Source organism: Lates calcarifer, linkage group LG3 (assembly GCF_001640805.2).
Source record: "Lates calcarifer isolate ASB-BC8 linkage group LG3, TLL_Latcal_v3, whole genome shotgun sequence".
In the NCBI taxonomy this organism is placed as follows: domain Eukaryota; kingdom Metazoa; phylum Chordata; class Actinopteri; family Centropomidae; genus Lates; species Lates calcarifer.
This window is the reverse complement of record NC_066835.1, coordinates 8,988,984-9,002,901: the sequence shown is the minus strand read 5'-3', so window position 1 is coordinate 9,002,901 and position 13,918 is coordinate 8,988,984. Positions and strand designations below refer to the sequence as shown.

Here is a 13,918-nt window from a genome sequence, read left to right as displayed (position 1 = left end):
TGCTTATTTGAGATTGACTTGTGATGGCAGAAAAACAGACACACCCACTCTCCCACAAGCACACACACACCCACTCTCCCACAAGCACACACACACCCACTCTCCCACAAGCACACACACACATCATCACCTCACCAGGGCTTGACCTCCTGAGCCCAGCTGTAAGAGGGCACAGACATGTTTGAGGAGTCTGCTCCAATCTGTCCAGACCCCCTGCAGAGACAGTCGTAGCAGACAGATGGTCATGTTTTTGGCCCCTTGGCTCCCAGTCAGGCCTGCTAAAAGGGTAGCGGGGGCTTCTTAATTCACCCCACATACTCTAGTGATGTCCGTCACCACTGAGAGAACGCCTCTGATCGTGCAGAAAAGCATCCTAATTTTGTCTAATTATGCTGATGGTGGTCACCTTGTGGTCTCTTGCTTGATGGACATGCGTCTGAAACTGGATTCATCCCTTCCTCTGTGTCGATAAACAGGATGCCATTCATCCTCTGTGCTCTGCAGTACGTGGCTGTTCTCTTCCTTCACCCTCCCTTTTATCCCCTTAAGATTATTTTTAGGTTGCTTAGCAACATCTTCACATAGTCAGTGTTTGGACTGGGTATGAATGCATCACAACATTCACTATAAGTCTATGCAAACACTAAGATGCATAGTAATTGAGGCTGGCAAAATATACAACATTTCCCTCTGGGCAAGAGGGTAAGATAATGTGTCTGATCTGATACTGATTTGGATTGATTTCAGTCCTGTCTGTTTCAGTGTAGTCTGCACTAAGTCTAAGTTTACACTCTAATTGTCCTGAATTTGCTTGTTTCTGGTGGTGAACTGGGATGATAAATGCTCACTCCCCTGTCTCCTGTTTTCTTCTGCAGCTGCTCTCAGCACTGAGGGCTGTTACTAAATGTATGTAAGGGACAAACTGCACAGCAGATACAGTGTACCTTATGGAAAAAGAACACTGTATTTCCAAAAGACTTTGTATTCCATGTAATATTTCACTTACTCAAAACTGAAGAAGCTTGTGTCAGTGCACCTGCGGTCTGGTACCGAAAAATTAGCACAGCTGTAAGTAAAAATGGTAGAACAACCAGCCAACCATAGAGAATAAGCATGCAAACCATCTCTGCTTTAAGTGGGTCCAGCATGGCCTCAAATGATTACATAATAATGTGAATGGCATATCTTACAGATTATATGACTGCACACATTTATAAATAAGATTTATATTGTGGGATTTTGTTGAGAGAGTATTTGAGAAGTATAAAAATTCATGCAGCAAATACTTGATTTGATGAATCACATTTACTTTTTAAACGGATTATGATGAAAATCTGATGAAACTGTAACATGCATGGCCTTTTCCAAATCGATTCCCGCTGTCAATCTGTGCTTACCAAATACGCATGTGAGCAACAATGCTGTGTATTATAACACATCAGAATAAATTATATAACTCATACCAGTTTGTTAAAATAATCACACATTTGGATGTTTGACAAAGCTTCCTTTCTAGCGCTTTATCACATGGATTCAGTCCCGTGTTTCAGGCGGTGTCTGTTGACTCCTGTGTGACCCAGGCAGCGAGAATTTTTACACTCTGATCTTCTTTATTGTAAGACTGTTGAAACATTAATGGGCACAGATTAATCTGGGAAAGAGACTGCAAACTTCAGAGATAATCTCTTATCCTGAATATGCATTTAGTTATGTTGAGCGTGTGAAATAGTTTGATGTGTTCAGAGGCCAACTTTTATATATTCTCTGATACATTTTTTGCCCTATAGATTGAATAGCCAGCTGCACCTATATAGAGACTGATGAGATGGATCTAGTAAATGTTCTCTTCATTTATATTCTCTAATTAGTTAGACTGTTAATGGGTGAACCACTGAAGTCAAACTTTACCTAATTTTCTGTCTCTACCACCCCTTGTAAACACCTTAAGGCCACCTGGTGGTCCCCACGCCCCACTTTGGGTCACCCTAATTTGAACACCCATTCCCACGGCCAAGAGTGCTCTTTTACTCTCTACCACACCCCAAAAACAACCCCCCCTCCACACTGATTAACAATAAGCAGCCAGTGAAGTTACAGTTGCTGTGTGCTGGTATTTATGCCAGACTGCAGCTCACCGAAACCCCCTCCGCGCGGCAGATTATCGGACCAAACCATTGCCGCAGTTCAGGTTCTAACACCTGTCACATGAGGCTTTAGATTCGCAAATCGCCGGCTATCATCGCAGCTGAGTGTGTTTACTTTACCGTACTGCGGACGTATATCGGACGCCGCCATCCTGCACATGCTGCCACAGTGCAGCTCTCAGTGAGATGAGCTGCCAAATTGCATCGACACCCCTATTGTGCGACTGGCAGCATCACCCACTGCCTGCAATGGCGTTGAAGCGGCTCTAGTATGTCCAAACGTTTCTATAGTGGCGATTCCGTCCCGGACTAACGAGCGTGGGATAGCTATGTTATTTTCGAAAGGGTTTGCAGCGAGTGTATCCTTATTTCCCACCACTTTATCCTCTGGATTAGTGTTTGTTTATATCACGCGTCAAACGAAGCCGGAGCCATGAATGTAAGTCAGACTCTTTTGTTTTTGCAACATTGAAGCAACATCGCTGTGGTGGTTTGTGGTTAACAGTTAACTTCGTCTTTTTGCAATCAGAGAGAAAGGTCAGTTTTTGACATGTTCGCCCCTGTAGGAATCTGTGCGGAGGGAACACACGTAAATAAATAAATGTTAGTGTCAGAGAGGGGTAAACCTGAGCTGTCATGTTGTGTGCGGTGTGGCTGATGTGCGGCTCTGCCTGTTTGTCTGATCCCCACTGACACAACGTTAAAGCCTCAAATTCATCTTTCACCTCTAACTTTATTTTCCTCTGTGCAATATCCTCTGAGGCAGCACAGACTGTTTCTCAAGTTCAAACGGACGATTTCTTGTACAAGGATTTCACATAGGTGTTACCATGGACCAGCAAGAGTCCGGCATGGTGAATAATGAATAGTGAACCAGGACATTTAGGTTTCAGCCACTGCTGCTGCTGCTGCATCCATACCGCCCAGGCTGTGGGTTTCAGCACAACTTCGACTAATGAATTGTCTGTGTCCCAGATGAATGTGTTCTTTTGTTTTTTGTTTTGTTTTTTTGTTTGTTTTTTTGTTTTTATCTCCTCTGTTTTGTGTTATATTTCATCTTACTCTTTATGAAATGCATTCCCAAACAAGATTAAAAATGAATGGCTTTAGGTATGGAATTTTTAACTACTAAACTAGCCTGCTACCCTGCTCTAACCTTGTTTTATTGTAATGGTGGGCAGAGGGCAGAGGCATACACTCATCTAAGTCTTTCAGTTCGTGAGATGTTGCATCTTTTGGAGTGCTCAACAGCGTTTTCTCTGTGCAGTAAAGGTTGAAAACTAGCAGGCTTTGCTTTGTTTGAGCACTGACATTTAATAGGAGCAACCATAATGTCAGTCATGGTTTAGAAAGCTGCGGGATGTGGCAGTGTACAAGGGTCACAGCTCACTATAGAAAACAGAGTGAGGGGAAAAAAAATAGGAAGAAAACATTTTCTCCAGCATCGTACCACATTAGACACAAAGAGATCACATCTTTACACTGATGTGTACAATGAGCATTGATTTGAGAAGGTAAACATTGCAGCAATGCTGAATTGACAACATCACTGGAGAGCTTTTAGCATCCTGTAGCCTTTCATAACCAGTTCTCTTGTGCTAAGAGCTTTTATAACACACATCAACATCTGTAATTCATTTAGCCCACGTTTCTGAACAGTGTTACTGATGTAAGGTGAAAATGATCTCTTTTAAAGCATTTTATTCATCATTTTGATGAGAAAGTGCCACTTTCAGTTTATGTGATGTTATTGTGTGAATGTTAAAATTGTTATCTCACTTGAACTCACATAATCATTAAGTGTTACAAAATGCCTCTATCTTAACTATGTCTTTTTCTTATCTTCACAGGTGTGAATGGGCCTAGAGGAACTATAACAGCAGATTGGGAATTAGGCAGCGCTGCAGTAGGTCAAACTAGACTCCTCACTCCCACGTTCTAATGAGGCCAGGGCAATGCTGACATCTCCTCTGAATCCAAAGACATCATCATGCTGAAGACGGAGGCCTCGGGGAGAGGACCAGCCTCCGGAGTGCCTCCCCCCACCGTAATGCCTACCGGGCTGAGTTTCAGGCGCTCAAGAAGGCCTTTGACCAGCCTCGGATCGATGGAGATTCAAAGCCCAAAGACCTAGAACGGGTGAAACAACCGAGGGGTCGCCAGTATGGCACCCACGTCAGCCGCATTAAGGACATGTTCATGCAGATGGGCTCTGAAAATGCAGCAGCTAAGACAAGGGGTCGAGATGATTCTTCGCCACAAAAGCTGGTCAAGCCCACTAACTTCATCAACAAGGCTGACGGATCAGTGATAAAACTCCAGCATTCCTCGTCGGCGGAAAGGATCGGAGGTGCTGGAGCAAAGTTCTCTGAAACCAGGAAGCTGTTTGAGCAGCAGTCACGTGACCAGTCCCAATCACCAGTCTTTCCCTATGGACGTGATAAAAGAGGGTCCCATGAGCACCTCGATGACTGGCGAGGGGCAAGATCCAATCGAGGCAGTACAGACTCCTTGGACTCACTTTGCTCCAGAACAGAAGCATCCTCACCGACTGTCAGTCAACTCAGTGCTGTTTTTGAAAATGCCGACCACCACAACCAGGGTGTGCCCTACAGAGGAGTCAACAGACGAGCCCTCTACTCACCAGACGGATTTCACCGCCATGGAGGTGATCTCAGCGAGGATGATTCACGACAGTCTCCTGTTCGTGGAAACTACCGGAGCAGGATAGGTGGAAAATTTCCCACATCCTCGTCCTCTGAGGACCTCCTGAGCCCAAGTCCTGGGGCAGAAACAACGGAGCTGAAACCAGTTTCACGAGAGGAGGAAGCCCAAGATAAAGCAGACCAGGTTGAGACCACAGGTGGAGATCGACGGCACCTTTCTGGGGCCACCACTAATGGAAGCCAGGTCAATGGTTCATGTGAAGAAGAGGAGAAACCTTCAGAAACAAGAAAACATACTGAGGATCTAGGGGTGTCCAAAGCTTCGAAACCTGCAGATGATGCTGTGATTACTAACAAAGCTTTCAAAGATGACACTCCAGAGCTCCTGCCAACCCCAGCTACGCCAGCTGAAAGCCAGGAGGATGGAGATGGTTCAAGAGAAGACAAGCCCTCTGAATCCCCCAATGACCAGGTGGAAAATCCTGATGAGGAATACACTGGGAATGAGCGGGTGGTTTTTAACGCAGACGGGGACGCCTGTTACCAGGGTTGGGGTGAAAGCTGCACAGATCCTGAGGATGACCTCTACGGCGACGATGAGGATATTGTCTACGACCCGGGCTCTGATCTGACAGAGATTCCTGGTCTGCCAGAAGAAAACAAAGAGGACATCCCCCCAAAGAGAAAGATTCGCTTCAGTTCTGCTCCCATTACGGTAAGTCGGGTGCTGTACAAAACTGTTGTGGAAACCTAAATTGTGTAAACACACTGAACAAGATCCAACATAAAAGCCCTTGTGCAGCTCTCATCAAAAGTAGGTTAAAACAACAGAGAGCTAATACTGTATTCAGAGCTTCCTTTTTATGGGCTTATATTTATAGTTACGGTTGAACTACTCATTGTGGTTAGCTTTGCTTGTTCACATACATTTTACTGAGGTCATATGATCATGATAAAATGATCTGACATCAGTAATCTTTATCCTCATAAGGCCTTCATAAGTGTGCTTTCACTTCATATTTCCTTCCTTTTCATACAGTATGTTCTGCTATATGCTGGATACATTTTGTATATTTTAGCTGTTGCTCTCTGACGGCAGGTTGTAGCTATTTTGATGCAGGGATTGAGGGTCAAAGCATCACCCCCTGGGAAATTGACATGTTCATGAGCAGAACATCTGTGCATGTGTTAGTCATGCTGGTTCTGCACCCACACAGTTTTCACACTAGATACTGTGTTTGTTTTTCTCAAGCAGTCCCATCACCATCCTTTAGAACAGGAACCCATTTATTGAACTCTTCGATGAGGATGCTCTGTGCATTACAGGCAAAGTCTGCATGAATCTGTCATCTATACTATATGTACAACATATAGTGGACCGAGTGTGTGTGTTTAGTCCATCCTTCTATCCTGCAGGGTTTTCACAGGGGAAGTAGAGGTGGTAATTACACCACAATAAGGTTTTTCGTTATGAAAAAAAGACGGTGTCTCTGATAGTGATAATGCCCAGTTCCCACAAGTGTAATTTCCCAGATTACAAGCCAATTTTACTTTTTTTTTTTCAATTAATAGAAATACCTTTACCATAATCTTTGTTACATCATTTGCCTTGGAGTAGTTTGATACTGTTTTCAGCACTGAGTTGAACACAATGCAGCCAGTGTTGTTTGTGGATTGGGAAGATGGATTTGGAAGATTACCGAAAATATTTTTCAGCCTTTATCCTCAAGTATTTGGAATCAATAAGCTTAATGTTTGTAGTAATAAACAACATGCTTTAGGTTGTTCTGTTTGTTTTTATCCTTTTTATTCAATTCGTCAGCAAAATCTGTTTTTGAGCCTGTTGACATACAATCAATGTGTATACACTCAATGAGTGTATGTGTGTGTATATGTAGTGTGATCTGAAATCAGCTGTGATTTAGAAATTGAGGTGTATATTTGAGGGATTGGAGCCAACACAAACATTCCACAGGCTGAGGATCAATCCTATTAACATGCTGTAAAGAACCAGAACAATTAGCCCAGTTATTCTGAGGAGAAAACGTGATGTTGGCTCTCTAATTACCCTGTACCGTGTCTGTAGTGTGTGTCCTTTTGCTTCTCTCTCTTTTCCTCCCTCTCACCTCACGTGCATGAAATTGCCCAGAAATAGAAGAACACATCTCCACAATGATAGGAAATTCAAATGAAATCTTCACAATGAAATGTTTTCACTTTCGCCTTAATTTATCTGGCTCAGAGGTAACATCAAATGTCATGAATTCATGTTTTTGCTAATACCTTTCAGAAATGCCATGTCAGTAAAAGATATCCACAAAAGCTATTTTTTGTCATTTGAAAAATGTTTTTTCTTTGGATGGATATAGAGAACTTTATTTTCACAATACAGTGAATTTGAGCACTATAGAACTTGTCCCATTTAGGTCGAACAGGCGGGGATGCTGCTCTGTTGTCTGCTGTTTCAAGGCTTCTGTTCTCAATGAAAAGTACTAACGCTCGTTCATCATATGGAATATTCGAGAGGGCCACTGGCCCCCCTTTCCCTTTAGACAGACGCACACGCACAATTAGATATGCACCGCTCCCACTTCTCAATCATACGCCCCCCTCCTCTCAGCTCACGAGGAACAAACAGGGTTCTGTCTTTTGTTCGTCTATATAGTGAAAGAGACAAAGCTATTTTCTCAGCCCTTGTCCCCGCGCGAGTCCAGTTTGACCCCTGTGGGAGGAGACTGCAGAGAGGGCCTTGAAAAAGACTGCCATCTTATAATCTAATACTTAACGTCCCCTCCTCTTCATGTAATATTTCTTAGTTCTGCCCTGTAAAGCGGATAAATCATTTCAACATCCCAGCTTTGAAAGCTAAATTAATTTAGAAATCATCATGGCAGCCACAGGGAGAAGATGACACATAACCAGCTTTTGGCAACATTTTGTAAACATGCACACTGACTTCAGTTTGGAAAAAAAGACATGTCCAGATGCTCAGAGAAACCTATTATTGTATTGACGTCACTAGTGTTGAGTTTAGAAATCTAGTTTTTAGCAATGCTAGAAGCATGGATCTGTAGATGGCAGTTCTGATTGGTCTGGCAGTCCACTGCTTTGGTCCAGAATGAAATATTTTATCTCAGCCACTATAAGATGGCTTGCTATGAAATTTGTTTCAGACATTCAGGGTTTCTAGAGTATGAATCTTACTGACTGGTGATCACTTGCCTTTTCATATAGCACCACCAGAAGGTTGACATTTTTGGCTTTTAGTGTATGTTATGTTAAGTGCTAATTAGAAATTATTATTATTATTATTGTCATCGCATGCATGTTACTGTGCTGATGTTAGCATTTAGCTCAAAGCACTTCTGTGCCTAAGTACAAGCCACAAGCATGGCTGCAGTCTCTTGGTTCTGTTAATACAACACATACAAGTTTTTTTTTTTTTATTAATGATTACTTCCACATCCTTTCACTCGACTGTAACATCCTGACTGACCCAGTGAGAAGTGATTGCTGTGAGCTACTGAAGGCAAAGCCAGCCCTCCTTCCCAAAGGCACTGACCTACAGAAATGAATCAGATCTCATGTTCATCAAGCAACTGGTTTTATCCTCGACATGAGTACCCCTAGCCTGGTTGTTCAGTCTGTGGCAAACAGATTAATGTGGTAGTACTGAAGTAGATTCAATCCTCCATCGCACTTTTGATGCCAAAGTATGTTGTGTGCAGCTGATATGACATTGAGAATATCTGAAGGCATCACATACTCCTCAACCAGTGTTCAGTTCCCTTGTCTGGTTCTCTCAGGTTTTAAAAATTTCAGCCTTGATTGCACACTGATCCCAAAGGCTTTTAACCATCTCTCACTTGTTGCTGATTTCGTTCCATGCGGTGTGTTTTCTTCCTCTTTGTTGAACCACACCCCAGGAGTTTGACAGAAGAAGTCTTCTCCCTCTGCATGCAGTCCGCGGTGCCAGTCTCCTCTTGTTTTCCTCCCCTGCTCTCTACGTGAATGGCATTTATATTGTCTTTTTAATGATACTTTTGTGCCTGTAGGGCAACTGCATTTTCATCAGTCGAGATTCTGTGATATCTTAATGGAATTAAGCAGATGTGATGAGTGGAGTACCAGTTAAATGGCCATTGAAGTGGCTCTGTAATCGGCCCCTCCACTCTGCATGCTGTCTGTTACTGGATCAAAGTGAGTGGCGTTCTGTCCATTAGATTCTGCTGCTGCACTGTTAGTGGAATGCTGAGTAGCATGGATCTGAGCTCAGAGCTATAATCAATATGATAGATATATGTCACTCCACTTCTCTATGACACTGGGTTTATAGCTGCAAGATCTTGTACATCGTTATGAAAATCTTTTACCAGATGTTTTCATTGCTGTGTTGTTCTGCAGCATAGACAGGATGATTATGTTCATTCTCTCTCTATGAAGAACAAATGTCTGTCTTTTAAATATTTTTTGATGGGCGTGATGAATTTTAAGATTCAGTCCCCTGTATTTAAAAGGGCTTGACTTACCACTGAGTGATTTGAGGTCACCGACTCAGATAAGATCCCACTACAAACATTTGGCTGCAAAAACAATCTACACATATTTTCTCAGTCTACTCTCTCCGTATGCTGGTTTGCATCTCATGCTGCAGTAAATCAAACCAGCAATCAGAGAACCAATCTTGTACTTTACTGAAGCATGAAAGAACGTAAAGACAAAGTCATTGATGCCTGCAAACAGAGAAACTGCCAACTTACACCATCCCAGTGCTGTTCCTCAGACTTGCCAGTCATTAAGAGATATTTCCCTTGAAGATCTGGGAGCTCATTTCAGTGCCCTTAATACAGTACATGACAGTGGAGGCTCCCAGCTTATTGTCAGGGATGAAACTTCTGGCCTATCCTCATGACTGTACATGACAGTTCAAATCCAACAATGTTCTTATCCACATACATCAACAGTAAACATCTGTGTGATGCTATCATCTTCCTTATCTGGAACATCACCTAATACAGTCTTGTGCTTCACAAGCTGAAATTAGATGGCCTCTAGCCAGGAACTTTCTGACCGTATTTTCTGATGGAAAGGATTACTCTAGGGCAGTCTGTCTTTTTGGCTGTTGATATATGTACAGCAGTATTTCTCGAACTTTGGAACCACTACTGACATGGATTTTGGCAATGTCATTTGTAAACAGTATTAAGGTCTGCAGCAGCATTGCTACAGCTTAGCCTCCTTAGTCTGGTGTTGCAGTGGATGCCTCCTCAGATAAGTCCCCCTTTTCCAACCACTCTCAATGGATGAGTCAGTCTACAAAAACACAACTCAAATATGGTATTCTGCTATATTATTTCCATCCCATAATTGCCTGTATCTCTACGTATTTCAGTTGCTATATTCTCCAATATCCAAGTCTTCCTTTTTGTGCCTTAAATTCTGGTGTTTTCCCTCTGTGAGCTAGGTGAAGCTGGCTGTCAGCTTCCTAATTATGCAATCTGTGGCTGGGCATAATGGGAGGCAACAGGGTTTTGTTGGGAGAGAGTTCCAACACCGTGTGACAGCAGCTATATAACAGCTGACATTTTGGTTAGACCAGCAAAAACAGTGGCTGAGCTCAGTCAGAACGACAGTCTGGAATTTCAGCTAAGCTTCTTTAGTGGAGGCTAAACCCAAAATCTTGACTAACAAATATTGTAGACCTTACAAATCATCTAATAGTGTAGAAACTTGTGTGATGACTTTATATATGATCATGCAGATGTTTGAGTTAAACAATCCAGCAGTATGCTTAAGTATCATACATTAAAATTCAGCCCAAACTGTCCTATGAAATGATATGTTTTTGTATAGTTGTCCAGCTGTGAGGGGAAAAGGCTTCTTCTTCTTATCTCTGACAGGTACAACTACTCCAGACTCAGGTGTTGGGTATATTTGTGCATGCATGTAGCTTAGTCACTCCATTATTAATGCAGTGGTGTTTTTGTTTGCTTGTTTCGGTGCCACCCGATCCTCTCTGGGGGATGCATTTTTAATGATCCAGGAAAGGCGAGACGTACCTTGCGGTTTTTGAGGCCAGTCACTTACCACGCAGCAGACTGTGTCATGAAGCATCATCCAGCCCCGACCTTACCAAGTTTTAGTCCCCTGCTAATGATATCATTGGTGCGCTGCCAGTTTTTATTGTAGTAAAAAACTGCACAGAGCAGAGGCTCTCAGTGACACAGTGTTCTCAGTGGTTGCTAAGCCAGTGCTGAGGAAGGTTCAGAGAGCTGCACTGTCACTATGTCCTTGTTTACAGTGATTCAGGAACATGATTATGCTGTCTGAATATAAAATTCATCAAATACTGAAATATCAACCTTTACAATAGTCTTGTCATGTCTGAGGCAGTTTTAGGGATCTGTGCCACATTGGCAATAGTCTAGATCACACAGAGTGGTTATTAGGCTGTGTAGAGATATGGTCCCACACCCTGCCTAGTCATTGTTGCAGCCTAATGCATTACATAGCATAGCGAGTGGGCATCAGTGCTGTAACAAGCAACATGTTGTTGTATTACTTGTGATCCCAGCCTCCCACTCACTGTATATGACCAAGTCATAACATAAAGCAGGGCATTGTCTGCAGTCATTCAGTGGCAGTTGTTTACTACTTTCTGCCCCCCCATTTAAAGCTGCCCTCCCCCCTCTCCCTCTCCTTCTGAAGTTGGCCCGTGACTTGGTTTGTAGGTGGGAGCCATGGCACTCAACAGTATTATGCCATAAACAGTGGATTGAAGTGCATTCTTGTTTGGGGGCAAATAAAAGAAGCCAGCTTCAAAAACAAGGCTGAACTGAGTTTTGTCATTTGGAGTAAAAACAGAACTCTGAAATTAAATATGAATTACATTTCAAAGAGAACATCTTGGCAGCATTTGTCTTTCAAAATTGTCCTCTTAGATGAACAGCATGTGTGTCTACTCTGTATGCAGAAGCTCCATCCCAAGTTAAAAAAAGAAATGCTGACTTGTTAGATCGTGGTATTCCCCCGACATGTCAAAAGTCAGTGTCACTTCCTCAGACGACGGGTGGCGTGCTGCTCTCAAGATGACAGAATGATCGGCCTTGAATTGGCTATAAAGTCCTATACATTCTTACTTATCTTTATTTAGAGCTGTGCACTGAATGTTTCTGTCTCTCTTTTCTCCACATCTTTACATCTGTCAATCTCTCTGCTCTTGCAAGACATGAATTCATTTTCATCATCAGCAACTGTCTTGTCCCCTCAGCATCTAGACACTTTCCTCAGCACCTGTCAGCTCTCTGGCCTGGTGTTGTGTGTGTGTGTGGCCACAGGTAGAAGTAATGGAATGTAAATGTGCTGAGCTGTCGCAGCACAGCAGACTGGGTTTCTCTATGTGTGTGTGCGTGGATGTGTGTGTGTGTGTGTGCCAGGCTGTAGTTAATCCACTGCAGGGTTTGCTGGGCTCGTGCCACAGCAGTAGGAACATTTCTCCTGGGTTTTCCAGCTTCTTATTGCCCTAGGCAGCATTCCACTGTCTAGAAGGAGGGCGACGGCACTGGCACCGACACGCCAAAGGCCCAGTTTAATACCATCAGAGGCGGTTGGCCGGGCATGGGCGCCATGCCGTGACATCTTAGGCAAGGACTCAAACAAGCCTGGAGCAAATTACCCCTAGCCTCGCCTGCTCCTCAGCTTTGTCTCAGCAGTTTTTTTTTTTCATTTTCTTTTCTTTATTTCTCTCTTATTGCCTGTTTCATTCTTCAATAGCCTCACTGTCTGCTGCTGCTCTAACCCATGAATCATATGAGTCATTCTGTTTTGTTCTCTCAGTGGATATTGCCTCCTATCCTCTGTTAACTGGATTCTTCCTTTTCAGTTGCTACCCCTCCATTTTCTCATCATCTTAAAGCTTCTCACATCCCCTCTTGCACCTCCTCCTTTGTCCCAGTCTGCTTTTTCCCTCGCTCCTTTTACTGTCCCAGCCTCACCTTCAGTGTTTCTCCCCTTTTCTCTTCTTTATCTTTTTCCTCTCTAGTGTTAACCCCATAATCTGTCGTCTTCCTCTTCCTCTCCTCCCCTGTAGCTCCCTTGGCTAATCCCTGCCTCTCTGTCCCAGTGGGGAGTCGTCAGGCTAGCCCGCCAGCAAACTGACGTACTGACAGACAGACAGGCAGACATGATGTGGCTGAAGGGGTTGTCATGCAGCAGCATCTGTAAGATGAATCTTGATTCAGTGCACCAGCTCGCCATGTATGCATGCATGAATCTGCAGACAAGCAACTGCAGTTACCTTTCAATTGGCTTGACACACATAAAAAATCTACATGCAAACACACTCCTGTTGTTATCACTCAAATATCTGATGAGCATTTTCAGCACCCTTATACAAACAGAGATTTTTGAAACCAGTGGCTGACAGTATACAGGCATCTGCAGAGTCACAGCAGCATCCACAAATGTCAATAAAAGACTACTCAAACCAAACATGATCCATCCTCCTGCAGGGCCTCAAGATCAGATAACAAACCTGGCAAAATGTGGACACCCAAGCAGACCTGTTGTCTGCACCAGCAGCTCTGTTGTAAGGGGCTTTATTGCCAACAAAAACACAAAAATGCGTGTGTGTCTGTGTCTCTGTGATTTGGTGTCATGAGCATCGATCAGTGTGAGGATAAGCAGGGTAAGAGATGAGATATCGTTGATACAGTGAGGAATGACAAAAAGAAAGAGGAGAGGTTGTTTTGTCAGGCTTCTCAGAGAAAGAGATATGTCTGTATGTGTACTATATGTGTGTACGGGTTTGTTGGGGGATCAGATGTGACGTTGTGGATGAAAGAGTTGCAGTGAGGTGATGATCGTATTTACAGGTTCCCATCTTAAAAGGAAGTGGAAATATGTGGGTGTTTGTCATCTCAACATGAAGAGGATATAGATTTCGCACAGTTATTAAAGCAGATAAGGTCTGAATGCTCTGACATTGCTGTTTCCAGGGGATCAGTTTATTGGATTATGTAGGTCAACACATTGATTTGCGTCATATTGCGTTTAGTGGAGCTGTCAAGTTTTACCTGTCTTTCTTGGGTGTGTCCCTACATACAGACA

General features: G+C 43.2%; 1 protein-coding gene across 1 annotated transcript in view; it reads left to right on the top strand.

Annotated features, from left to right (window-relative positions):
* Window positions 1-2,436: 2,436 nt before the first annotated feature.
* The window catches only part of ppp1r9a (protein phosphatase 1, regulatory subunit 9A), a 45,610-nt gene continuing 34,128 nt past the window's right edge, over window positions 2,437-13,918 (top strand). Inside the window, 3 exon segments of the mRNA XM_051065758.1 lie at window positions 2,437-2,583; window positions 3,995-4,150; window positions 4,153-5,525. Of these exon segments, the coding sequence (XP_050921715.1) occupies window positions 4,135-4,150; window positions 4,153-5,525 (1,389 nt within the window). The 5' untranslated portion in view covers window positions 2,437-2,583; window positions 3,995-4,134.